The sequence below is a fragment of the Tupaia chinensis genome, unplaced genomic scaffold (assembly GCF_000334495.1).
Source record: "Tupaia chinensis unplaced genomic scaffold, TupChi_1.0 Scaffold000258_1, whole genome shotgun sequence".
NCBI lineage: Eukaryota > Metazoa > Chordata > Mammalia > Scandentia > Tupaiidae > Tupaia > Tupaia belangeri.
Genome location: NW_006159738.1, coordinates 2444857 through 2472434, shown reverse-complemented (window position 1 = coordinate 2472434; position 27578 = coordinate 2444857). Strand labels below are relative to the sequence as shown.

Here is a 27578-nt window from a genome sequence, read left to right as displayed (position 1 = left end):
AGGAGCCACTGGCAGCCAATGGGGTGGATGGGGAAGGTGGGGAAGGGCAGAGGACACAGAAGGTGGGCAGAGAGAGTGTTTGTGCTTCCTTCAAGGCTAATGGTGCAGGCCTCCGGCTACTTACACCAAATTGGTCCCACAGACGAGCCAGCTATGGAGGAAATTTGGGGCATCCGTCTTGCCCGCCTGGAAAAGCTGCACTTAACAGGTTCTCCCCTTTCCTGGCTTTTGAAAAGTCCGTGTTTGTGCTCCAAGAGAATGGTCACTAATGCTTTATGTACACAGCCATCTACGCTTTTACTTCCTACTGGGGGGTGGTTCCTTCCCACAGCTCTCTTTGGTGTTAAAAAAAAAAAAAGTTATCAGTGTGGGCCGCCTCCAACCCATCCGTCCCGACAGTAGGTGTCTCCTGGTCACTGGCACTCCACACGGGAAACTGTAGGTGGGAAGGTCGTGGTGGGGGGAATGGCATTGCCCGATGCGGTTGTGTAAACACAGGGGGATTCTGCAGAAGCTCTGCATGCTGCCCGCCAGGAGGGCGAGCTGCCGGCCAGGCCAGAGTCCACACAGCCAGGCTGGGACTCAGTTAGGACCTGTTGGCTTTAACTCCTGCAAGGTGCTTATTCTTATTGCGATCACATCAAACCATCTGCTACGAGAAGCGGCGGTATGAGTGAGTCCTTTCCAGACCATTTAAAGGAGAGCCAGAGGAAGTGCTAGGTTACAGAGAAAGCAGGCAGCCGAGACAGCCCTCCCGAGATCGCGTATCCTCTGCTCTTCAAAGCCAGCACTCCCAAGTTCTGAACTGCTTATCTGGTAACAAGAAAGGTCTGGCCAGACTCCGGTGCAGAGTTTTAAGAACACCTGGAAGCCAAGAACACCCAGAGCTCTGTGAGTGGGCTGACCAGGAAGGCACGAGGCCTTGCACCAGGACACACCAGACGGAAGTTACTGGAAAGCAGTCTCAGCACAGTGAGTGACGCTGTTACTTCCCCAGACCAGAGTTTGCAAAGTCCTGGAAAGCAGAGCTCAGACTCTCCCAGGAAACATCCTTCCAGTTTCCCTCCCCTTTGCACTCGGCTCTCACCCCTTGTGTCTCTGGAAGAAGTTGCATTGGAACCTCAATCCAACATTCCAATATTTGTTAGACGTCAAAAACAAATCTTTTCTTTCTGGACTTTTGGCTACCGAAGGGAATTTCTGTACCAAACCCTGGCTTTCCTGTAGTCCAAGGAGTGCTTCGGACTTCAGCCATCTTTTCTAGAAAGGTGCGTCGACATTATTACATAGACCCTGACAAAGCTTCGACAGTTACCAGTGACCGTCTGTATCTCAGACAAGGCAAAGTATTTCCCAACTGACCTGCCAGAAACTGGGCATTTCATTGACTACAACCATCGGCTAGTATTTAAGAAGAAAACAAAACCTTAGCAGTCTCTAGAATACACAGGTTATAAACGAGCTATGCTGCTAACATACAGGGCATTAGCCTTATGCCCAATCACATGCTTGAAGCTGTGAAGTATATCCTGGAAGCTCTACATAATATCTGAACTTCTCTAGAGCTCAGTCTGGTTAGAGAATTCAAAGTATTTTCTGTTTCATCATAAGCCATGTAATGTACATGGAAGTGTAGGATTTCACCCTGGAGTTTTCATAATTTAACAGAGATGTCCTCGCGCTCAGTCAGCCACCTCAGAAACCCACTGTGAGCAGCTGTGAGAATGGAACACATTCAGTCTCCCAGGCGAAACTTTTCCCACCACAGCTGCCAATACCCTCTGAGGGCTGGAAAATTCCCTCAGAGAAGCATTTAAACCACAAGCCCTTTCTGTTTTTCTAACTACAATTCTACCCATTAAAAAAAAAAATTAAAAAGTCCTTCTTATAAGTAGGTTGCATTGAAGCTCCCTGCAGCTACCCAGGGCTAGCCCTGCCCTGACTCCTTGAGTCCATGGTTCTGGAACATGCCACAGTTTGAGGTTTGTACAAGAAGCCACATCCAACCTTCCACTGCCTCTCAACTGCAGCAGCGAACTCCATGGCCTCAGCCCGTCAGAGGGTTGTGCTCACTGTTCCATGATTTTCAAACCCCACACTTATCTACGTGGTATATCTGACATGGTTCTGAATTCACAATAACGGATTTTTGGCATAAAAATGTTTTAAAAAGCAACTGTCCCAAAAAGCACGTGAGTTTGGCTTTGCAACCCCTCACACCTGTCCGTTCAGCCAGCCAGCGGCCCAGGTCAACGCCATGGAGTCCAGTCCTTTTTTTTTTTTTTTTTCTCTGTGTCCCCTTTAAAACAACTAAGGAAAAACGAATAACCAGAGATGACGATCAAGGCTCTACACACGTGCTTGGTTTCCGTAGGTCATGCTGCTATGGAAACTCGGGGTGCAGCAGCCCGCGTGGAGGCGACGCAGCCGGGCATGCGAGGTTGAGGGATCCAGGCAGCTACTCGGGTTCCATCACCTCCTCTGGCCGCAGTGGATGCATGCGTGCAGGGAAGCCGGGGGCCGGGACCCCCCAACTTTCCACGTGGTGACTGCCTTTCACAAGAGCACTTCCTCCTCCCCCACGGGGGGTGGATCGGTGCCCCGGAGGCTGTCTTCGCTGCCTTGTTCCCTGCTCACCAAACAGAAAACCAATGTTAAGACCCAGAGAATGGGGGCAGGGCCCCGAACCACTTCCACCAGCTGGGGCACCTCCTGCTCAGGGGTGTATCTGGTAGCACCTGGCATGGTTTACTTAACCTCCTTTGAGACCATCTCCCCTTTTTTCCTTGTGCATATACATGTTTCAAAGGAGACTTTGCAACTCCTCTTTAGATGAAAGACCAACATCATATGCCCAAAATAGAAGGGCCTATAAAATAATATAAAACTATCTGTGTCATCACACAGGTCACAGGCAGTATGAGGACCCCACTCGGGGCCTGTTTCTCAGGGATTTTTTTTTAGCTGTCTTCACTTTTCCTCCCCTTTAGGCTCCCAAGTGTTTCAGGGTGGCAGCTGTGACGTCCGTCACTGGACCATGAGCTCCTTAGCACAGTGAGCAGGGCCTCCGGGTTGGGCCTTGAGGAAACAGCTGTCCACAGCTGCCCCAGCTCTCTGAGACCCAGGTCCAAGGGAAGCCAACTAGCAGGGACAAGAAGGGCCCTCCCTGAAGAGCCCCCAATGGGAGCTGCCTTGTGTGATGGCTGTGGGTGGTGACGAGAAGTGATGGGAAACTCCCAAGGAGGGACCCAGCTCCCCGACACCACCATGCAGGTTTCCCCTTCTAAGAGAAGCTGTCGGGCTTGCCTCCTGGGACCACCATCAATCATGCCTAGCAACAATCTGTGCCCTGCCCAGAAGGAAGCTGTGCCCTACACAACAGGAGAGAAACCCTGGCGTCTGTGCCTTCACAGAGAGAAACCCCTCCGTGGTGCAGCCACAGACCTTTCGTGTTTCTGACACAGTATTTGGGTACAGCCTCCCGGGGAAGACAGCACAGATGCCAAACCAGGCCTTCAGTTTCTGACCTCGCAGCGGCCTGCTCCCATGGACTGGGTCCCACTGCAGACAGCAGGTAGGCCTCTAGTCTGACTCCCGTGACCGAGGAAGCCCTGTGAGGCTCTCAGGCCCACAGCAGCCCACCCACAGCAGAGGACAGGTAGCCCCTCGGTGAGGGAATGGAGGAGAGCCAAACCCCTCTGGGCCAGTCATGGTCTGCTGGTGTCTTGCGATTTGACTTCACTGAAAATAACGATGCACACCACAGACTCGCTTCCAAATGGGAGGCAGTCTCTGTTGGGCTGATCCTAAAATTGAACTTGAACGGGAAGGCCTCCCCAGGGCCAGCCCAGGGGCTTCTGGTCCCTATGATCAGTGACGCTCAACTGCAGGGGGCTGCAGAGATGCCAGGGAATGAGGCGGGGGCCTGGGGCAGCCACCAGACGCTGCCGAAGACGTGCTTTCCTTGCTAACTGCCTTGCCCCTGCTCTGAGGGCGCCGTTCCTCTCAAAAGCATAGGAAATTCCCAAATAAGTACTCCTAGATTACCACGGAAGCCCCTGACTCCTTGTGGGATGGGCGGTGGATAAATGGCCTCTCAAGAGCCAACTCCGAACAATCAGAAGCGGCGACCCCTTGTACACGGCTGTGCAGAGCGGCATGTTCTCTCCAGAGCCCGAGTGGAAGCAGCCCTCGTGTATGGACGGACCAGCGTGTGTGGTGTCCTCACACAGCGGGACGGTGCTCAGCCATGAAGGCGCGAGCACAGATGCGGGCAGCAATGGGGATGCAAAGGGAGAGAAGCCGGCCACACCAGGCTGCAGCACGTGATCCCCTCCTATGAAATGTCCTGGGATGGGCAAATTCAGAGAACTTAAATTAGAGGTGGGTGGGGGTGGGGTGGGGTGGGAAAGTTGGAAGGGAAGGGCTACGAGTCTTCTTTAGGGTTAATGGGAATGTTCTGAAACTGTGATAATGGCTACATTAACTGTGAATATTTTTCGAACCGTTGAAGTATACGCTTTAAGTGGGTGAATTGTACTGTATGTGAATTATATTTCAATAAAACTAATTTTTTGGTAATAGAAGTGGCTGCCTGGAGCCCCCACTTGGGATTCAGGTGGCCGAGTCAGGCTCAGTCGGAGGGATACTGGGGCCACCACACTGCCATGGACGCTCGGAGGACAAACGGCAGCAGGAGAGTCCAGGAGGTCCCCAGCCCAACAGGGACAAACATTCTGATGTGTCCTGGGAAGTGCCAGTCACCCGCCTGCATAGGTGTTTGGAAGAAGGGAATCTGACCCTCTTGGAGTCAGAAGACTCGCATCACTGTCCAGCAGGCCAAAAAGGGGCTTAATTTCTAGGTCTTCACACATCAGAGAAGGAAGGACAGCAGCCGGCCAGAGAGCCCCAGTGAGGAGCCAGACTGCAGCACGTCTGATCCATGCTGAGCTGCGCAGACTCGGAGCAGGGGCAGCGCGGGCCGAGGCAGCTTTGGTGCCATGGCGTGCACTGAGTGAATGGGGTGTCCAGCTGGGTCATCAGACATGGGTGGACTCACAGGCATTCCAGGTGGAGCGCCATGCACCCACAGCCCCAGCTCACATGCACGACCCACTGTCGGGTCCAAGCCCCTTGATGCCCCTCGTTTTAGGCTGGGATCAGCAGCCCCGGCTGGGAAGGACACAGCCTGGTGGAGCCGCCCGCGCTCTGCAGCTGCCCCACCCCCAGGCCCCCACAGAGAGAGGTGCAGGCAGGCAGGCCAGGCGTTACCTTGGGCTCGGAAAGGGGCTCACAATCCCTGGTGGTTTTTTTGCTGGAATCGCCATAGGGAGGGAAAAGGGACATGAGAAGGCACCCTTGGGATCCGTGGGATGCCCGTCCCCACCCAACAGACACTCAGACCCAAATGCCAGCTTCTCAGGCCAGCGCCAGGACAGACCTGACCAGCAGGTGAGTGGACCCCACTCTGTGCCAACATACAGGGTCCCTGCAAGACCACACTGCTCACCCACCGTAGGGCCAAAACCCCACCAGTGGGCACTCAGGCTTCCAGGCCATGAAAGTGCCTGCAGGATGTCAAGAATCCCCCAATTCAAGTACAGGTTCCCCTAGGAAAGGCAAAACTTCAGTGTGGATCAGCAAAAGGTGGAGCCCAGACCGTGAGCTGAAACCAAGCCAGCCGCTGTCAGCTTCCCCAGGATGCCCGGCAGGTCTTGTCGGAGTATTCTCAGATGGCAGCGATTCCGGATGGCAAGGCTGCCCACCCAGGAAGAAGGCTTGAGGACACTCACGTGAGCAGGTTTCCAGGGGCTGACAATGAGCGCTCCTCCCGCCGGCTGCCCTCAAACGGGTTTCCGAAGGACCGTTTACGGATCATGGTCTTCACCAGGATCTGAAGAGAAAAGAGGAGGAGGGTGACTGCTTGGCCAGGCAGAGTCTTCCAGCTTTCCCCTTCCTGGTCCCTGCCAGCTCCCAGGTTCAAAGCTGGTGGCAGGCCTTTGAAGGAAACTGGGCAGCACTGTTCTCACCCAGGACACACCCGCCAAAGCCATCCCTAAGTCTGACTGGTCACTCCCGTGCTCCGAAGTCTGCCATGGCTTCTGGCTGCCAGGAAGATAGATCCAATCTCCTGGGTCTGCATTCAAGGCCTGTCACAATCTAGTCCCAGCCCACTCGGCCCCCACAGGCCGTGCTCCAGGAGAGCTGGCCTGCTCCGTCACCTGGGCATACCTGGCACCATCTGTCCACCTAAGCTTTCACTGGATGAGTCACCCAGGTCCATCACCCTGCCCCGGCTTCAAGGCCAGGCCCTCACATCACTCCAGCCCCTTTCCTCCGAGCCTTGGCAGGTGTCATTCTCTTGGTGAGGCCACCCTGCCCTTCCCCTGTGGCCAGTGGAGGAGCCGCCTCTAGGAGGCTCCCAGAGCTTGCCATTCTGTACACTGGTCTCTCTCCAGAAGGCGAGCGTCTTTGGGGGGGCCATCCTTCCTCTGAGGCCGGCAGTCCCCTAAGAGCTAGCACTGAGCTTCACAGGCCTTCGCCTGGCACGTGCTGGGTGCTCAGGAGTGTTTGCTGAGTGATGACACAGAGAGAGCCTGGGTCCCCCCTAATTCTCTCCCACACTGAACCACTCCCCAGCCCCTGCCCACCCGGCTCCTTGTACCACCCAAGGGTGCCTTCTCATGTCCGTTTTCCCTCCCTATGGCGATTTCAGCAAAAAAAAATCCACCAGGGATACAAGCCCTGCAGCAACTGCCCAGGGCTCTGGGATCTGCATTTAAACGTCCCTGCACCGTCCCAACCTCCCCCAAAGGCCCTGGCTTTCTGGAAGCTTCTCATGGGCCCAGTTCCCTCCCAGCAGAGGACACTGAGTGTGCTGTCCCTTCTTGTCAGGCTCTGGGTTAACACCCTGGCACTCTCTCAGTGGCTATCTACTTCCAGGACGCCTGTTCTGACCCGGCACTACTGGGGAAAGCCTGTGGCCCTCGACTGCAGGTATTTGGCAGTGTTTGGCCAGCACCTGAGCCCCTAGACTGGCAGGGGCTGCACAGTTTTGTTCCTTGTGACCCCCACCCGGCACCCCGGCACAGGCCTGCAGAACCACGTGTAGGAGTATTTCCTGAACAAGGAGGGCTGCTTCAGACCCCCAGGGCTAGATGCTTTCTCCCAAGAACTTGCAGCTCAGACCTGGGGAGAAGGAGGGGACTGGGTCATGACGAGGACATCCTGAGCCTGCCCTGCCGTGAGGCGCAGGGCGCGGGTGTAGGTGGAAGGGAGAATGAGGAAGGTGGGTGGCTGTAGCTGAGTCTAACAGTGAAGGCCATGCAGAGGCCCCAGGTGGGGCAGGACAGAATACAGAGGAATGTCCCAGCCCTGGGGACTCTGGTTTTGGAAGGAGGAGAAAGGCAGTGTGTGGGAAGGAGGGAGAGATGCGAAGCTGGGAGAGACGGAGCCAGCATCCAGGCTCCTAAAGGGCAGTGCCTTGAGGCTGGGCAGTCTCTGGGTCCCTCCCAGAGCCCAGGGCCCAGCCTGCCTGTTGGGGCCAGTGCTGGACAAGATCAACCAGGACTTTCAAGGTAGCCCCGTGGGACAGCCAACTGGTCTCTGCTCTCAGGACAGCTGTGGGCACCCTAGACCCCTGGGGCTCCTGGAGTCAGACGCCCTCCCAGACAAGGGGTGATGTGCAGACTCTCCAAGGTTAGGCCTGAAGATGCCACATCTGGCTGCTCCTTCCTGGTCAGGATCCAAATTCAAGGCCATTCAACAGGGCCAGTGGTTTTCAAGCAAAATCCCACCCTCAGGAGCCAAGAAGAACATCCGAGATGTTTGAAGTGGGGGCCCATGGCCCTGGCAACTGCCCGGCAGCAGATGTGAGCTAGGCCAGGCCATCCGCCCAGACTGAAGGGCCAGCGGGGGAAGCTCGTCCTGCAGACCTCTGTTCCAGCCCCGTGCTGGCTCCTCTCCCCTGACCGCTCTGAGAGTAGGAATTTCAAGGGCAATCAGCTCCTTGGAGAAAGCTACACTCTATGGGAACTGGGGGCCCGGCAGACCCTGGCCACCTCCTGACTCTCAGGCCACCTGTGTCCTGGCCCTGTCCTTGCCGGCCCTCTTGGGCTCTCTTGGTCCCTGCTCTTGGTCAGTGGTTCGTCCGCCTTACCACGGTCGCCAGGCTGGGAATGTGTTTGACCGAATTCTCGACCTCCTCTTCGGTCACCTCGACCAGCGTGCAGTTCTCGTCCTCCGACGGCAATGGCTCGGCCCCATGCCTCGTGACCCAGGGGTGCAGCTTCAACGAATGACAGGAGGGGTGAGGGGCAGGCAGGGCTGGCTCCAGCCCTGCCAGCCAGTGGAGCAAGGAGAGCATGCGGGAGGGAGAGGTGAGGGCCTATGGCTGGGCGTGCAAGAGAGCTGGCGAGCCAGGCAGAGGGCAGGTGAGTGAGAGGAGAGGTGGAAGAGACAGGATGGGCGGCCCTACGAAAGAGTGCCAGGAGCCAGTTCTCTGGACAGTGGCTGGCCCCGGGCATCTGCCTCCCCTGACTGTCCAGGAGTGCCCATTGCTCCTCTGTGATTCTCCCCAGTCCCCGGAAGGCTCAGTTCAGAGGTGGCAACATTCTCCCTATTTCAGAGACCGGGAGACTGAAGCTCAGGGAGGCCCTGTGGAGGACCCGGATGGGGGCTGCTTCCCGCTACTACCCCCGCAATCCAAGCCTTCACCTGCAAACCTCTAGGCCTCCTTGCGAGACACTGAAAGGGATGGAGAGTGCATGTGGCTTGAGGGGCTGGCAGGGGTGGGGGTGTGGTGCTTAGCGCTTTCTGCAGCAGGCGAAGATTCAGCAGCCTGGGGGACCAAACTGCTCACTAACTTCTCCCACTGTCACTGCAATTCTGAAAGCGGCAGGCCTCATCTCAACAGGGTCAAGGAGCGGAGTGAGGTCTGGGGCTGTGGAACACACAGGCCCCCATGGGACGGGTTGCAGAGGGGGGATGCCGTCTGCCCAGCTAGTCTGACCAAGTGCAGGCTGCCCGGTCATCAGTCGCAGATCTCGTTCGCACAATTGCAGCGCACACAACTCCCCAATCCTCCTCCCAACCCCTTGCCAGCCCCCAGTAGCCCTGAGGCCTGGGGCTAGGGAGGGCAGCGGTGCCACATGACTCAGTGCACGGAGGAGCGGGGCCGGCCGGAGGTGGGGTGGAGCCAAATAATTCCAAGCGCAGGCAGAGCAGGGCGAGGTCCCATCTAGGATCCAGCCCTGTGGGTCCAGCAGTGGCCCTGGGTACCTTGATTTCTGGCACCACAATCCTCGACTCGGGGTTCTTGTCCAACATTCGGGTGATCAGGTCCTTCAAGTCCTCTGCTATGTCGGGCCTGGAAGGTGACAGACACATTGGGGACCAGAGAGGGACACACAGACCGCGAGGACTCGGAGGGAAGGTGACAGCGAAAAGTGGGATACTCACTGGTCTGGAAATTCCAGGGCCTGACTCTTGATCTTACTGTGTAGACACATGATCCGCTCGTCCATGAACGGGCACTGCGAAAACAGGCCAGAGCGGGCGGGGTCAGCGGCACCGTGTCTGTCCTTCAAGGGCCACGGGTCACAGCAGAGACCCGGCCTAGTAAAGGGAGGGGGCATCTCCTATCCTCCAAGTTCTAGGACTAAAAATGTCCTTCTGGAAGGACGAGAGCGTTTCCCAGCCACACCGCGGCCTCCCACCACCGTGGCTTCAGCTTGTACTCTTACACGTCTTTACCCACCTGCCTGGTGAAAACGGCAACCACCAGAACGACTGGAAGCTGTGGTAGCAACAGCAGTGATCCGAGCAGGCCCTGTACTGCTCCCTTTGCCTGGAATGTTCCTACCACCGACATTTGCACGGCTTATTGCTCTATCGGTTATGTGCCTGGCCTAAAGCTTGCCTTCTTTGGGAGCCTTCCCTGTACCTCTGTCTAAAACAGACTCCAGGGGCCAGCAGGTGGTGTCGTAGTTAAGGAGCTGGGCTCTCAGGCGGGTAACTGTGGTTTGAGTACCAGACCTGGTGGCTTGCTTTCTCACTTTCTCTCTTGTCTCTCTGGTGAGCACACACACACTATAGCAAATTAAAATAATAATTAATTAATTAATTAATTATTTTTTAAAAAACAGACTCCATTGCCTGCTAGCCAGTTGTTTGCCATCTTAGCATTTATTCCTGATGTTCACATGAGGGGGTCTTCAAAGGTTCATGGAAAAGGCACTCACATGTTATTTAAAAAACAAACTATGAGGAACCAGCAGTTGGCGTAATGGCTATGTCGCTGGACTCCCACGTAGTCGACCGCGGTTCGCGTCCCAGACCCAGTGGCTTAAAACTCACGTCAGGCGTGTGTGCGTGCGTGCCCAAGACCCCCAGAGGAGAATGGAGGAGAAGGGATTGCAGCATGACCATCCCCCCTGGGGGGGTGACTTCTCGCTTTCTGTCTCTCTGTCTCTCTCTGTCTATCTGGCGAGTGCATGCGCCCTACAGCAAAAACCTCTCCAAAAAAAAAAACTATGCACAGATTTCAAAAATGTTGTCACCAAAATAAACTCGTACTTCGATTCCATTTTTCCACAAACTTTCTGAAGTCCCCTGGTATTCATTTACCGAGTAACTCTTCTACAGGAACAGCAGTTCCCAGCAGGCAGGAATTTTCGTCTGCCTCGCTCACTGCCTGCGAACATTCCTGGCATGAATCAGAGGCTCACCAAATACCTGCTGAATTCACAAATACTCTAATGATTTCTACTGAACCTCCCAGAAACCATAAGAAGTAATACCGTCCTCATTTGACGACAGAAGAAATGAAGCTCAGAGAGACTGCATGTCCCGGAAGTGCAGAGGGTCATTTGAGCCTCAGTGGGGCAGAGTCTAAAGATGACTTGTTGCAGCACCTCCCTGGCGACAGGTAAGAGCCCCGTTATGTGTGCGGGAGAAGGAACCTAAAATGGGGCACTGTGAGGACTGGCAGGGAGTTACCAGCCCACTGCTGTCCAGGGAATGCTTCCATGAGAGCACCACCTTGAGATGGGGTCTGGATTGCATGGGTGCGTCCATTTCCCAAAACTCATGTCTAGAACACTGACGGTCTGCTCCTTTCGTTATAAGTAAATTGTCTCAAAGGAAAAAAAAAAAAGACTACAAATATGAAGCTCCAGCTAGAGATTGCATCCTAAAGCCTTTAGAAAGGAGGAGAGATGCTGGCAACTCACTATGAAATGCATTAAAAAATCAGATGCATTAGGGACGGACAGAGGAATGGAGAATAGCTGTAAACTCCTTTTTCATGGGACCAGTTTTTCTTAAGCTTCCTTCAATACAAGCACAAGCTAAGGAAAGGGAACCACATTTTTATTGCTCACTATTTAAAATGAACCTTAGAGTTAAAAAGAGAAGCCTCCAAATAGCAATAATATCAGAGCCTCGCTGCGGTGGCCACCGCTATGTAACGCCGAAGCCATGTGGGAGGGCCTAGGATTCGGACCCTGGGCATCAATGAACGGGCAGGCACAGGCACAAGTGTGGTTATGGCCCTGACTGGCTGGAAGACTGGGCGAGGACTGTGACTTGGCAAGCCCCTATTGGGAGTTTCTCTCAGTAAATAAAGTTTTAAAAATATGCATGAAAATAACAATAAAAGAGCAACAACAGGGACCAGCAGTTAGTGTAATTGCTATGTCGCTGTCACTGGACTCCCATGTAGCCAACTGTGGTTCGAGTCCCGGACCCGGTGGTTTAAACTCACACCGGGCACCTGTGTGTGCCCAAAATTCCGAGAGGAGAATGGAGGAGAAGGGACTGTGGTGTGGCCATCCCCCCTTGGGGGTGATTTCTCACTTTCTGTCTCTCTGTCTCTCTCTGTCTTTCTGGCAAGTGCATGTGCCCCATAGGAAAAATCTCTCTAAAAAAAAAAAAAAAAAAAAAAAAAAAAAAAAAAGAGCAACAACAACAAAAAACACAAGACAGCACTTCCTTAATCCATAATGCCAAATAGATTTGTATTGTCCGTTCCAGACAACAGCTTCTGGGAACTCTGGTGAAAGCACATCAAATCAGTGTCCGCAAGAAAGAATGCAGTTATTGATTAGTGATGTCTGTTGTGGGCTCAGGAGTGAGAAGAGGGGTGCCATTTGCTGTCTTTGCCCTAAATTCATCAACTATTACAAATGCTATATCAATAACAAGACTGTATTCTCACAGATATGACGATCATATACAGACATGAGAAGGCATCCTCTTTCATATTCAAACCTAGCTGTGAAAATAAAATGATCCAACTTTTAAATGAGTAAGTAGTGGGCCAGCAGGTGGTTCAAGGTGCTGGATTCCCACATAGCCGACTGTGGTTCAAGTCCTGGACCTGGCAGCTTGACTTCTCACTCTATGTCTCTCTTTGGTCAAATTAAAAGTAATAATAATACATTAAATAATTCTTTTAAATAAATAAATAAATGAGTAAGTACTGCCTTCTTGCAAGGGTAACTAGAACCACCCGGCAGCCCTCAGAGGACAGGACACCCCACTCTATTACCTGGCCAAAGACGAAGCAGTACAGTGTCACGCCCATGGCCCAGACATCCAAGGCCTACAAGAAAAAGAGTTTGGCATGGAGGAACAAGGTGGTGACAGGTGTCAACTACTGCTTTTGCCCGACCAGGATACAATGTTCCAGCTCTCCTTTGGGGACCACCTGTTCTTGACTGTCAGTCCAATGAATGGAGTGGGGCTGATCCTGTTCCCTAGCCTCTGGGGTAGGAACATGACCCAGGTCTGCCCAATAAAAGCACTCTTCCCCCAACCCTAGTGATTGGTTCAAGGAAGTGCACATGACCTGCCCTGGGCCAATCAGAGCCAATGCCAGGGTTTCTTTTGGAACTACTCAGAGGGAGGAATGCTCTTTCTACCAAAGCTGGTGAACTGACAGGGAGGAGGCTGGAGCTATGGGCGCCTAACCCACCTGGGAAGGAAACCAATTCAGGAAAACAGAGCTGATTCCAGGTTGAGGCTCTCTATCCAGACAAGCCCAAAGCTAAATGAAGCCCTACTCCTCAGCTATATGACCCAGTGGATGCACTTTTTAAGCCAGAGTTTGGGTTTTTGCCACTTACAATCAAAAGGACCCTAACACAGGCAGAAAGCAGCTCCAACAGGTCCAGACCCACCTTTCCAGAGAAGATCTTGCGGGTCTCTGAGAGCGACTCAGGGGCCATGAAGGCGGGGGTGCCCACGGTGTTGGACAGGAGGGCGTCGCTGCCCTTGAACTCATTGCTCACACCAAAGTCAGCGATCTTAATGTGCCCATCTTCTCCGACCAGGAGGTTGGAAGGTTTGATGTCCCGGTGGATTATCTTCTGGTAGTGTACTGGGGTGGGGCAGACAGGACAGAAGAGACAAAGCGGGAAAACCTCATAAGGGTCTCCATGTGGCCACAGGGCCCAAACACGAGCATCGCGCCCGCCTGGTCCCTCCTCTCCTATGGCCCCAGGCCCTTCCTGGCCTTCCCCTCCTCAAACCTGCTGGGCACCCACAGGCTCTGAAAGATAAAAGGGGAAATAATATAATCAAAGAAGTCCACCCCTTTCTCAAAACTGAAGAGCAGGGGCCAGCAGATGGTGTAGTGGTTAAGGCTCTGGACTCCCACATGGCCAACTGTGGTTTGAGCCCCAGACCTGGAAGCTTAAAAATCATTCTGGTGCTTGTGCATGCCCAAAATCCCAAGAGGAAAACAGAGGAGACGAGATTGCAGCATGGCCATCCTCCCGGGGAGTGATTTCTCATGCTCTCTCACTCTGTCTCTTTCTGGTGAGCGTACACACCCTGTGACAAAAACCTAAAACAAACAAAACATTCAAAAGTAAACACCAATTGCTGATAGGATTTGTAACTGCCTAAGAGTCTAAGTCACAGTGAAGGTGCTGGGAAAGTCTCTGTTGAGCATGGCTCCCAGCTAGGAGCCCAGAGACTCATGACAGTCAAACACACTTTGATTTCCCAGTGACAACACTCAGCTCGTCCACTAAGCCAACCACGACCAGAATGGGTTGAAGTGTGAACCACAAAGCAAACCCAGGGGCCTGGTTAACTGTTCCTGCCTGGATGTTAGCCAAGGGCAACAGACAATCCTGTGGTCTACAAGACCCAGCTGCCACGTCAGGGTGATGATGATGGTGATGAAGACGATGAGGCCACCATCAACAGCTCCCTTTGGACCTGACCCTGTGGTAAGTGTTGAACATTTATCCTGGTTAAATCTCACAGCATCCTAGAAGATCCGCAGGAATAAGAGTCAAAATGTTTAACGACCAGAAACGAAAAGGACCCTGCCCATCAGAACCACTGAGGTGTACTGGGCTGATCTCAGCCCCGGTGAGAAATGCTCTATCTGCAGTTTACAGAGAAGGAAACGGAGGGCCCAGCAGATTGACAGGATCTCCATCACAAGGTGAGACAATGCAAGCAGAGCCCCTAACAGTGTCTAGAACACACAGAAAGTGCTAGAAAAATGATCACTATTACGACTGCTCTTTGTTTTCCTGTGGGGCAGGAAGAAGGGTTTCTTCTCCCCAGGGGCACAGCCCCAGAAAGGCTCTCTGCAGCTGACTGCTTCCCACCCACATCCTGTGCTCCAGGAGAGAAATAAGACACCTTCCACACTTCACCCGCTCCCTGTGCTGTCATCCCACAGATCCCGCTTACGGTACTCGATGCCTTTGATCAGATCCTGGAAGTAGAAACGGGCCTGGTCTTCAGAGAGCGGTTTGAGGGTGGGCACTTCCATCACCGGCCTGGAAGGTCAACACACACGTGAAATCCCAACCAGAGTCACCCGACCCTTACCCTCTCTCACCAGCAAAGCGCAGCGCTCGAGAAGCTTCTGGCATCACCCCGGCCAAGAGCTGAGACACTCACCCTTGGTTGACCAGTTCGAACACTGGAGAGGAGAAAAAGGGGTAAACTGTTACACTGGGGTAATGGAAATCCATCTCCCTCCCCAATCTCCCCGTTATCTCTAGAAACACCAAGAAACACAGAAGCTAATACTGCGGGCCTGGGGAGACGGGCAGTGCACCGAACCAAAGCTGCTCAGGGTCCTGTTTGCTAAGTTCCCATTGGGAGGCAAAGAACCAGAGTTTTCAGATATCCCGGGCCCCTAGCCTGGCTTTACTGCTAGTGCTCAAAGTAGCCAAGGGTCAACCAAGGCAGAGGAGGAAGGATGCAGGTGAGGACAGCTCATGGTCCCTCTACTTCCGCCTGGAAGGTTCCAGGGCTATGACTGATGTTATGCCAAAGAACGGATCTGCGCCAGCTCTGTAGCCTAGTGATTAAAGCATCTGTATCCCACAAGGCTGACAATGTGGTTCAAGTCCCAGACTTGGTGGCTTGAGAAACACCCCAGGGGTGGGTGTGTGTGTGTGTCCAAAATCCCAAGAGGAGGATGGAGGGGAAGGGAATAAGGCATTCTATACCCATGGGATGTGCTTTATCGCTTCATATCTCTTTCTGCCATGTTTACACACTCTTTGGCAAAAATTTTTAAAAATTTAAAAAATTAAAAATCTTAACAGGGCCAGCAGGTTGTGTGGTGGTTGTGGTGTGGTGGTTAAGGCAGGTACAATAGCTCTCACATGAGCAACTGCGCAGTTCCAGCTGGCAGCTTGAAAAAATGCACTAGGCATATGTGTGTGCATGCCCAAAATCCAGAGAGAAGAATGGAGGAGAAGGAATTGTGGCATGGCTATCCCTCCTGGGGGTGATTTCTCACTTTCTCCTTCTCTCTCCAGTGAGTACACATACCCTATAGCAAAAACTAAAAAACACCCCCCCCCAAAAAAAAACCCATAGCTTTTTAACACATATCTAAAGTTCTGTGAAAATACACTTATTTTTATTTTTATAGTGGTGAACCATAAAATATTTAAGATTATAATTTGACTTTTTGAAAATTATAATCACGAGAACAAAAATTGTTTTTAGTCTAACTTTTTATGTAGAGTACGTGATATAGTAGGTACACCCAGCCTTTAAGCTTCCTGTGCATCACCTATTTTAACTAAAGGCATATGTGTATACATGCCCAAGATCCCCCCCGAGAGGGAGTAGAGGAGAAGGAATTGTGGTGTGGCCATCCCCCCTGAGAAGTGATTTCTTGCTTTCTATCTCTCTGTCTGTCTCTGTCTCTCCAGCTAGCTCATATGCCTGCCCTATAGAAAAAAACAACTCTCTAAAAAAATTAATAAAATAATTATAAAGTTAAATCATCCTTTTTAAAATAATATATTTTTTAGAAGGAATTAAGTTATTTAACTTTATTTATTTATTTTTAATTTGACCAGAGAGGGATGGAATGAGAGAGAGAGAGAGAAAGCAAGCTGCCAGGTCTGGGACTTGAACCATGGTCAACCATGTGGGAGTCCAGCACCTTTAACCACCATGCCACCTGCCAGCCCCCAAAATAATAATTTCTTAGCATTTTTTATGTCTCATCTAAAACAGTGCCTGGATATAAGGAGTATTCAGTAAATATCTGCAAATGACTGAATAAGGGAGCCAGACAAACGAAGTCCTTTCTACTTCCTGCTTCCAGTCAAGGGTGTGGCCTTGTGTGGGGCTCTGTGGGGCCCCCCTGGGCCAGGAAAGGGGAAGCTGTCTTTAGTGCGTGGTGTCCTGCGAGGACCCGAGTGTTGGCAAGGGCGGCAGAGAACGGAGGTCTTACCCATGTACAGGTGGTCCTCGTTGGGGTCATCCAGGACCTGTGGGCGCAGACACACAGGCCGGCGGAGGCGAGTGGCGGGGAGGGAAGACAGAGAAGAGACATGAGCGAGAGGAAGCAGCATTTACGGGTTGCACTGTCAACGGGACCGCCGCACTTTGCACAGTTTTTCCGAGTGAAGACGGTGGGCAGGGGAAAACTGCCACCTCAAGTGTGAGACCCAAGGGCCATTTGAAAAATAAGTACCTCTTCACCCCCTCCTCAAGGGTCTGAAACACCCATGCAGGAGGTTACGAAAGGGAGGGGGCAAAACTCCCCCCAGGAAATGTCTTGAGTAAGAATCCGACCCTTCTAGGAGACAGGGACTGGTCTTTTGAGTGAAATTTCAGATCCTATTTAGGCCCAAGTGTCCCCTCCATGGACACCCTCACCAGCACCCCTCCTTCCCCGCAGAAGGGACGTCTCCCTGCCGGCAAGTGCCCAGCACTGCTCGCTCGCTCTCCCTGCCCCAGGGGAGGCACCGAGCTGTATTCACCTTGGTTGCCCTTACAGGGCTAGGCACATAGTAGGTGCTCAAGAGATGTCTCATGTATGAACAAACAGATGGGCGGGGAGAGTCTTGTTAGTGGAAAACCCAGACACCACAGGGTGGTGAGGACAACGGGGACCCTGCCAGGATCCAGGGCCACTCACGACCCAAGTGGCCTTGGGTCTTGGTCCTCCTGCTCATGCCCACATCGCGTCTGCCTTCAGCCACCCCGGATGCACGGAACGACAGGTCCAGAGAAAGGAACACACCAGGCCTGGAAACCAGCCTGGAGCCCTGAGCCCGGCTCGGCCGGGAAGTCAGACTCAGGGCCTCAGCCAACCAGAGTTCTGTACCTGCGAGGGCCAAGGCAAGGTCAGCACCTACGCCCCCCCACATACACCAGAGGGTGTACTCCTGGACAGAGGCCTCCAGCACTTCGCATAGGCTGTTCCTTCCCCTGAATGCCATTCTCTGTGTTCTCCACCCAGGGAACAAGTGGGGCCATGTCACCTGTCGCTTCCTCTGAAAAGCCTCTCTAGCTCTCAGGCTAAACTGGCTGCCCCCTTCCCACACTCCCCATGGCACTCTCACCCTGCAGTCAGTACTTCATTACATGCTATTCACGAGTCCTCGTCCACTAGACAGAGGTTCTCCACACGTGGGATGTCCAGCGAGCTTTTGGGAGCCCATAAGGTCGAAACTATTTTCTCTTTAAAATGAAGACAATGTTTGCCTTTTTCACTCTCATTCTCTACCAGTATATGGGAATGTTCCAGAAACCACATGACATGATTTTGCGACAGGTCAAATGCAAATACAGACATGAGAATTTAGATGTCTTCCACTAAGCCAGACATTCTCCCAAAAAAGTTGCAAAACTGTAAACTATGTCACTTTTCTTGTTCTTTTTTATTTCATGTAAGTTATTTTTCATAGAAGCTCGTTATTTATATTAATAGGCAATACGTTATTGTTTTTAAATGAATTAATAGTTTAAAAATATCTCAGTTTTTAATTCCAATGTGGAAAATATAAACATAACTCATATAGAGGCTGGCAGGTGGCATGGTAGGAAAGGGTGCTGGACCGCAGTTCAAGTCCTGGACCTGGCGGCTTGCTGTCTCACTTTCCCTCTCTCTCACTCTGTCCCTCTCTGGTCAAATTTAAATAAATAAATAAATAAATAAAGTTAAATAAAATAATTCTTTAAAAAAAAAAAAACTCATATAAGGAAAAGCACTCCAGTGCCTTTGGTAATTTTTAAGAGTATAATGGGGAGACTGAGGCCAACAAGTGCAAGACCTGCTAGTCCAGAGCAGAAGGTGGCAAACTACAAATTGTGGGCCAAATCCAGCCCTCTGCTTGTTTTTTGTAAATAAAGTTTTATTGGAACATGGCCATGTCCATCGGTGACAAGACGTGCATAGCAGCTTTTGTGCTACGACTACCGTAAGTTTAGAAGAAACTCTCACTGTCAGCCGCAGAGACAGGAATGGGTGATGGGCAGGCTCAGCAGGCCTCTGAGCCTCAGTTTCTTTACCCACTGAATGAGTAATAACTGGTCTCCGGGAGGCATGAAGGTGACAGGAAAGAACAGTGGCAGAGGAGCAGGGGCAGGGACTCTGTGGCCCTGCTAGGCTGTTGGATGTGCTGCAGCCCTCCCTACAAACCAGTGACGTTCGGAAATTTACAGAGCCAGGGCTGGACCACCGGTGTGCCCACCACCTCACCTCTACCAGCTTCACCACGTTGGGGTGGTCCAGTTTCTTGAGGATGGCGATTTCCTGGTACACCTGCTCGATGGGGCCCCTGGGCTGGATGCAGCCCCCCGGAGCTGGCCGGGTGCCTCGGGGTGGGGGGCGACCTGGAAGAGACACAGATGGGCCCAGGGTCAGGACCCAGAGACTTTTCCTCTTTAGGGGCAGCTGCAGTGGAGGGATCAACAGGGCTAGCGTGGCCAGAGCTGCCAGGGGCTTTCCCTAGCCCCCTCCTCAGCTGGGAACCAGTGAAGCCAGGGCCCAGATCTCTCGGTTGGCCTTTCTGTGAATCCCATCCTTCCTGTCACGTGACCCGGTCCGAGGTGAGAGGTAGCTGAGGTCTGGCTCAGTAATCCCAGCATCCCCAGGTGAATCCGTCACTCCCAATCCATCACTCCCTTCCCTGTGGCTTGGTTTTTTATGCTATAAAAAGACATCATCGGGCGACCAGCAGGTGGCGTGGTAGTTGAGGCGCTGGACATTCCCATACAGTGAGAGAAAGGATTGTGGCCATTCCCCTGGCGGGAGTGGGGGTGATTTCTCACTTTCTCTCTCACCGTCTCTGTCTCTCTCCGGCAAGCCCGTGTGCCCTATAGCAAAACCATCTAAAAGAAAAAAAGAGAGCGAGAGGGACAAATGGAGAGGTGACTAGCCTTGGAAAGGAGAGGCCAAGATGCAGGTGTCTGAAGCAGGATGTGAGAGGAGGAAAGTAGAGTCCAAAGGAAAGGAGAGGGGATTAACAGCCTCATCAGCAGAGACAGGAGGCGGGAGATGCTGCTAGACCAGCTAGAACAAGGAGGGAGGACAAAGGTGTGAGGATTGTGATTTCATTTTCTCTCTTGGCCGGGGAAAGTGAAGTGCTACAGGCTGAAGGTTCATGGCCCCCTCTCTAAATTCCCCTGTGGAAACCTAATCCCCAGTGTGATGGTATTAGGAGGTGGGACTTCTGGGAGCTGACTACATCAAGAGGGTGGAGTCCTTGTGAATGGGCTTAATGTCCTTAAAAACAACCCCAGAGACTGGCTGGGCCTCTCTGCCATAAGGTGACAAGTTCCCTTAGTGCACTGGCCTCCACAACTGTGAGAAAAATGCCCGCTGGATAAGCCGCCCCGTCTACGGTATCTTGTTATGGCAGCCCCCGAGTGGACTACGGCAGGAGGTAAGGAGCAGCTTAAGCGAGTGAAAACCTCACCCTCCACTAGAAGAAGTCAGAAGCAGAAACCGACAGTGACAAATCGGTAAGCAGCGACACAAGACAGCATCTGGCTCAGAGTTCGGATAAGCAGGATAAACCAGGGCCCGGTGTTAGGATGGGGCTTATGATTATTCTTATCTACTTTCTCTTTGGCCCAAGCTGACCTTAAGCCCAGCCCGGCTGGCAGGGAGCTCATGTTGGAGCAGCCTCTGATATTCTCCATCGGAGGGGACAGCTGCTGCAGGAGAGGGGAAGAGCAGAGCTAGAAACTTCTCCATTGTATGTATTTGGCTTTTCTTGTCTTTTTTTTTTTTCAATTATTTTATTTTAACTTTATGCATTATTGTTTTCCAATTTGACCAGAGAGAGAGAGAGAAAGAGAGAGGGAAAGAAAGGGAGCCACCGGGTCTGGGGCTTGAATCATGGTTGGTCATGTGGGAGTCCAGCACCTTTAACCACCATGCCACCTGCTGGCCCTTTGGCTTTTCTTTTTATTCATTGTTTTTTTTGGCGGGGGAGGGAGGGAGAGGTTTTTATATAGGGCACTTACGCGCCAGAAAGACAGAGAGACAGAAAGCGAGAAATCCTCCCCCAGGGGGGATGGCCATGCTGCAATTCTTTCTCCTTCATTCTCCTCTCGGGATCTTGGGCATGCACGCATACGCACCCGGCGTGAGCTTAAGCCACCGGGTCCGGGACTTGAACTGCAGTTGGCTACATGGGAGTCCAGCGGCATAGCTGTTACACTAACTGCTGGTCCCTTCCAATGCAAGTTTTAGTGGTTTTCAGTGCATTCACAAGGCTGTACCACCATCACCATTATCTAATGCCATAACATTTTCATTGCTCTCCCCCAAAATGCCCACACCTTTCAGCAGCCACTCCGACTCACCTTCCCTAGACACTGGCAACCATTAACCTACTTCGTTTCTCTATGGATCAGCCTATTCTGACGTTTCATATCAATGAAATCACATCGTAGGTGATCCTTTATGTCTGGCTTCTTTTCCTTGGCACAGTGTTTTTGAGACTTACTAATGCTAGAGCATGACTCAGTATCTCATTCCTCTTTACGGCTGAATAATATTCCACCGGATGTGTATACGTACAGGTTCATTCATCTGTCGGTGGACGTCTGGGTTGTTTCCCCTTTTTGGTGATGTGACTAGCACTGCCATGAACAGTGGTGTACAAGCCTTTACGTGAACCTGTCTTCAGTTCTCTTGGGCAATTCCTAGGAGCAGAACAGCTGCTCATATGAGAAACTCCACATTCTGATTTTTTGAGAAATTGCCAGACTGTTTTCCTCTATTGGATTTTTGTTTTTTACTTGATATTTTAATAAATATTTTTTAATGAAAATGAATAAAGAACCTCATCTGGAGGCCCAGCTCTACCTCCAGAAGAAGCCCTGAATGGGACCGAGTACCCACCAGGCCTCTCTGCAGGGGCCACCTTTCAGTTGATCTGCTCTGTCTGGCCCCGGCTCCTGCACCTAAGGGCAGAGGCCCTGACCCATCGAACTCACGTGGAAAACCAGCCTGTCGGATCAGCTTCTTTTTGGACAGCACCTTCATTGCCTGCAGGGAAAAAGACCCCATGTCCTGGTTAAAGCAGGAAGGAGGGAGGAGGGCAAGGGGAGGGTCCCCCACTGCGAGGCCTGCCCAAGCTGCTAACCCTCTGGCAGCCTCAGACAATGGAGTGAGCACCTTGTCTCCAGAGAGGATTGAGCTGCTACTGAGCTGAGTGGAGGCTAGACTCCCAGAGTCCCTCCAACCCTAAAGGGGCTTCCGACGTTCTTGGTCGGCTCTCTGGCTAGGAGACCACGAGCCTTGGGACTCGCTGCCACCAAATGAAAACAGGAGTGAGCTGGAGTGATGGGGGGGTGGGGTGTGACAGGTTGTACAGTTCTGAAAATGTCACTTGCCCAGGGTCACACACTTGGCACAGGGGAAAGCCAGGATTCAAACTGATCCCTCAGCCTCATCTACACGGGCAGTTGGCCTAGTTCCTGCCTTGTTCTCAGTATTATGGAGGCGGCATGAACGGCAGCTCACAGTAAGGCCCTAAGAGACATTTACTGCATGAATAGCTCTTCCTGGGTCAACCACTCCACCTCCCCGTTTCCCCGTCTGTAAAACAGGTACTACTTCCTGCTCAATGCACAAAACCGATGTGACCTAAGAGTGAAATGAGACGACAAATACGAACACCTCCCAGGAGACGGAGTGCTGGGAAAGAGGCTTTTCTGTGGACAGAGAAGGGCCGAGAGGGGAGCGTGGGTACTCACATAGTACGTATTGTCATTCTCGTTGTAGGCCAGCTTGACCACACCATAGGAGCCCTGGAAAAAGGGAGACGCCCATGACATAATACCCTGCCAAATGAGGACCCAGTACAGAGGCTGCATGGGGCAGGCCATTGTCCAAACCTGCCATGCAGTTGTATTCGGTTGGACCCACATCTTTTACAAAGTTTGATTTTTGTTGCCAACTTTTCAAGACAGAAAGATCTGGTATGAAAACCCAGATTTCTAGCTTCTTTTGGGGGAAAAAAAAAAAAAAACCATATCTAGCATTTATTTTCATATATTAACAGTTTACCACAGACCTCACTATGCCCTACCCTGAAGTCCTCAGTTCCATAAACTAACCATCTGCCACAGTCCTCCCTACTCCCTATTGTATTACATCTGGCATGCCTCACTCATTTATATAGGGAATCTTCAAAAAATTCATGAAAATCTAGATTATTTCAAAAACGAACCATATCTAGCCTTTATTTTCATATATTAACAGTTTACCACAGACCTCACTATGCCCTACCCTGAAGTCCTCAGTTCCATAAACTAACCATCTGCCACAGTCCTCCCTACTCCCTATTGTATTACATCTGGCATGCCTCACTCATTTATATAGGGAATCTTCAAAAAATTCATGAAAATCTAGATTATTTCAAAAACTATCCAGGGGGGCCAGTAAATGGTGTAGTAGTTAAAACTCTATAGACTCCCACAGGGCTGACCATGGCTCAAGTCCCAGACCTGATGGCTTGCTCTCTCACTTTCTCTCTCTCTCTCGTCAAATAGAAACACATAAATAAATAAAATCGTACAATAAAGAATATTTTTTTAAAGTTATGCATGAATCTCACCATTTTTTTCATTAAAATAAACTCATACTTTAATTCCATTTTACACAAACTTTTCGGAGCCCCCTCAGGTGTATTACTTGTTCTCTTTTGGCTTTTGAGATTTTGATCCCTACAATGATACTGCCCAATGGCTGCAATGAAAGTAAAAGTAGATACGAGAGTATTTTAGGGGGAAAAAGAAACATTAATGTTGACGAGGAATGTAACTGTCACCATGGCGGTATGAGATTTCTCTGGGAGCTTTCTGAACTTTTGTAAGAACACATTTAATTTTTTAAAAGAATTATTTTAACTTTATTGATTAATTTATTTTAATTTGACCAGAGAAGGAGAGAGGGAGAGAGAGAAAGTGAGAAAGCTGCAAGGTCCAGGACTCAACCTGTGGTCGGCCATGAGATAATTCAGCACCCTTAACCACCATGCCACCTGTCAGCCCAAGAACACATTTAATTTTTAAGATACCGGCCCAGCCACATTGGCGCAAGTGGTAGGGCACCACTGTGTAATAGTGGAGCCACGTGGGAAGCCCACGTGGGAGGTTCAGATCCTGGGCTGAGATGAGTATGCTGGATATCTGTGACCCTGGCAGGCTGGGAGGCTGAGGGGAAGATTGTGGTAGGAGACACTGGTTTTTTTTTTTTTGGAGAGATTTTCACTGTAGGGCGCGTGCGCTCGCCAGACAGACAGAGAGAGACATAGAGACAGAAAGCGAGAAATCACCCCCCAGGGGGGATGGTCACGCCGCAATCCCTTCTCCTCCATTCTCCTCTCGGGATCTTGGGCGCACACGCACACGCGCCTGGCATGAGTTTTAAGCCACCGGGTCCAGGACTTGAACCGCAGTCGACTACGTGGGAGTCCAGCGACATAGCCATTACGCTAACTGCTGGTTCCCGGTATGGAGACACTCTTATCAAGAGTACCTCTCTCTGGGAACCAGCAGTTAGCGTAATGGCTACATCGCTGGACTCCCACATAGTCGACCGCTGTTCGCGTCCTGGACCCGGTGGCTTAAAACTCATGCCAGGCGCGTGTGCGTGTGCGCCCAAGATCCCGAGAGGAGAATGGAGGAGAAGGGATTGCGGCGTGACCATCCCCCCTGGGGGGTGATTTCTCGCTTTCTGTCTCTATGTCTCTCTCTGTCTGGCGAGCACATGCGCCCTATAGCAAAAATCTCTCCAAAAAAAAAAAAAAAAAAAAGAGTGCCTCTCTCTCTCTCTCACAAAAGAAAGTTTTGTGTTTTCTTTATTAATTTTTTTTTTAAGATCACAAAAGCCTAGACCTTAAGAAGACCCTCCCCACCAATTCCACCTCCGAAGTTCCCTCTCCTGCTGCCAGCTGCCGTGGGTCCCCTCCTTAGTGTCAGAGGCGTCACGGTGAACGTCAGGCTGGGAAACCAGCCTTGGTCCAGGGATGTTTACCTTTCCGATCTCATCCTTCAGTGTGTACTGATTCAGCTGCACGCAGTCCTGGAAAGTAAGTGGAGACACACAGACAATGAATCTTAAGCTTACAGCTAGATAGATTTCTCATAAGCTGTGAGGCAGGTACATAACCAGGATCCAAATCTAGAAAGAGAACTTCTCCAGCTCCCCAGTAACAGCTCCCAGCCACTGCCTCTATCCCACAGTGAAACCACCCAAATTTTGCTTCTTCTTGTACTTGGTCCAAAAGGAATCATTACAGGGCTGGCCCCATAGCCTAGTGGTTAAGGGACCCAGATTCCACATGGCCTCCTAGGGGATTCAAGTCTCAGCCCCAGTGGTTTGAAAAATATGCCAGGCACATGTGCATGCATGCCCCGAATCCCAACAAAGGGAGGAGAGGGGAAGTGGCTGATCACGCTCCATTGCTGGTGCTCTCTCCCTCTCCCTCCGCCCACTCCGGTGAACACACCTGCCTGCTGGAAGTTAAAAAAAAAATGAGTCATTACAATATTTTTTTCCTGTTATTAAAATTCTGATATGTATTCTTCCACCATTTTTTTCAATTTACTGCTATTCACTTGTTAGATTAACATACAATCATTGTACGTATTTGTGGGGGTAAATGTGATTTTTCAGTATGGGAACATGATGTGTAATGATTACATCAAGCTAATTAGCACACCATTTGTCATTACTTTGTGTTGAGGACATTGCAAATTCTGTTATTTCGCTACTCGGAGACATACAGTAAGTTATTGCACATCTTGCTACTGTATTTTCTAACACTGGGTACCGTTCCTTTTCTGTTTTAGGTTTTTGCCACAGGCCATTCACTGGAGAGACACAGATTTCTCAAGTGAGAGATCATTCCCTGGGGAGGATGGCCACACCACAATCCTTCCTCTCTGGATTTTGAACATGCACACAGACATGCCCAGTGTGATTTTCAAGCTGCTGAATCTGGGACTTGAACCACAGTTAGCCTTATGGGAATCCAGCACCTTAACCACCCTGCCACCTGCTGGTCCCAACACTGTTCCTTTTAACTGCCTGAAATTTTGTTACCCTTCATCTGCATCCTTCTTCATGCATGCCCATCCTGGAAGCCACGAACGGTCATTCCTCATCTCTGTACTTCTCGGAAATCACTTCAACTTCCACGCAGGAGGGATAGGTATTTTTTCAATATCCATCTTTTTTTTTTTTTTTTAAATTGTTGGGGGCCAGAAGGTGGCATGGCAGTTAAGGTGCTGGACACGCTCACATGGTTGACCACAGTTTGACTCCCAGACCTGGTGGCTTTGCTTTCTCACCTTCTTTCTCTCTCTCTCTCTGTATGTCTCTCTCTAGTCAAATTTTAAAAAATAAATAAATAAATTAAATTAAATTAAAATTATTCTTTAAAAAAAAAAAATGGTTTCCTCTTCTTAAAAATCAACTTTAGGTCCAGCCCTGTAGCACAATAGTTAAGTGCTATATACTGGAGGCTGGAAGCCACAGGGTAGACTACAGTTTGAATCCTAGACCCAGTGGCTTGAAAAACACACTGGGCAGGACCAGCAGTTAGCGTAATGGCTATGTCGCTGGACTCCCACATAGTCGACCGTGGTTCGAGTCCCGGATCCAGTGGCTTTAACTCACGCCGGGCGCGTGTGCATGCGTGCCCAAGATCCCAAGAGGAGAATGGAGGAGAAGGGAATGCGGCGTGGCCATCCCCCTGGGGGGTGATTTCTCGCTTTCTGTCTCTCTGTCTCTGTCTGTCTGGCGAGCGCACGTGCCCTATAGCAAAAACCTCTCCAAAAAAAAGTAAAACAAAACAAAACAAAACACACTGGGCGATGAAGGAATGGAAGAGGGGGGTTGCCATGTAACCACGCCTCACCAGCGGGTGCTTCTCCATCTGTCGAGTGCACACGCCCTGTAGCAAAAAGGGGGAAAAGAGAAGGCAAGAACAGAGAGGACCAGCCTCAGACTGAGAGAAGCTATTCATAACCTACACGCTAGACCAAAGTCTGGTATACGGAATACAGAAACAACTCCGAGGACTCAAAAAGACCAACTACCCACACTGGTAATGGGTTCCAGGGCCCCCCTTGGCTGATTCACTCACCTCCACCCCCAGTGTTGCCTGAGGTCACCTCCCAAGTCAGCTGTGGCACTCAAATCCTTCAGGAGAGCCTAACTTAACACAGAGACCCTACAGGGACCAGGGCTGCGCCCCAGGGCCCCCCGGGCCCAGCTCACTGCTGGCTCACGCACCTGCATCCCCGTGATGCAGACGTGGTGCGACTCCACTGTGGGCCGCCGGGGCAGCCGTGGTGACGACTGCGGGGAGCTGACAGGTGAGTAGGGCAGGGACGGGTAGATGCAGCGGCCGTTCACGTCCGAGCTGCCGCTGGCCGCCAGCCCACCCTGAGACCGCTCCTGCAGGGAGAGCTTGCGACCAGAGAGGTGGGGCCGGGCCTGGGATGCAGAGGGGTTGAGGGGGACCTCTGGGCCATCGGCCTCCAGGGGCTGGTCCCGGGCCAGGTCAAGGTCCACAGCACAGCCCGGCTCACACTCGGTGACCACAATGAAGGACTCCATGCCCAAGTGGATGCTCAACGATGAGAGGCCCTGCAGGGCCTCACAGGGCTTCTGGCCTTCGCTGCTGCCACTCCTGCCCCCCAGCTCATCCTGGGGGGTGGTCCGGTCGCTACTGGGCGGGCTAGAGACACATGATGACATGGTGTGGTACAAGCACCGACTTCATCCAACACGCCAGGGCACTCCCATCGGGCAGCAGCGC

At 51.6% G+C, this 27578-nt stretch overlaps 1 protein-coding gene across 5 annotated transcripts; it reads right to left on the bottom strand.

Annotated features, from left to right (window-relative positions):
• CAMKK2 (calcium/calmodulin dependent protein kinase kinase 2) lies at positions 1 to 27578 on the bottom strand. Of its 5 annotated transcripts, none has more exons than XM_006149307.1 (16): positions 27050 to 27578; positions 24785 to 24832; positions 22501 to 22554; positions 21739 to 21790; positions 18989 to 19122; positions 16733 to 16769; positions 14929 to 14950; positions 14716 to 14804; positions 13182 to 13381; positions 12551 to 12604; positions 9460 to 9533; positions 9280 to 9367; positions 8159 to 8287; positions 5793 to 5893; positions 5267 to 5314; positions 1 to 2290 (listed from the first exon to the last, which is right to left on the bottom strand). In XM_006149307.1, the coding sequence occupies exons 1-16, from the start codon at positions 27515 to 27517 to the stop codon at positions 2215 to 2217; spliced, it is 1674 nt and encodes a 557-aa protein (XP_006149369.1). In that variant the 5' UTR covers positions 27518 to 27578; the 3' UTR covers positions 1 to 2214. The 5 variants fall into 5 exon arrangements, with proteins under 5 accessions (XP_006149369.1, XP_006149367.1, XP_006149368.1 ...); XM_006149305.2 differs by having other exon boundaries at positions 549 to 2629; positions 5272 to 5314; XM_006149306.3 differs by lacking the exon at positions 5267 to 5314 and having other exon boundaries at positions 549 to 2629.

Excerpts from the sequence above, each read along its gene's own strand:
- CAMKK2 (XM_006149305.2), bottom strand. The coding sequence starts at position 27,517 with ATGTCATCATGTGTCTCTAGCCCGCCCAGTAGCGACCGGACCACCCCC. Across the intron at positions 22,555-24,784 it reads TGAAGGATGAGATCGGAAAG|GGCTCCTATGGTGTGGTCAA; the intron begins GTAAACATCCCT and ends CCCTTTTTCCAG. Across the intron at positions 16,770-18,988 it reads ACGTGGTGAAGCTGGTAGAG|GTCCTGGATGACCCCAACGA; the intron begins GTGAGGTGGTGG and ends CTGCGCCCACAG.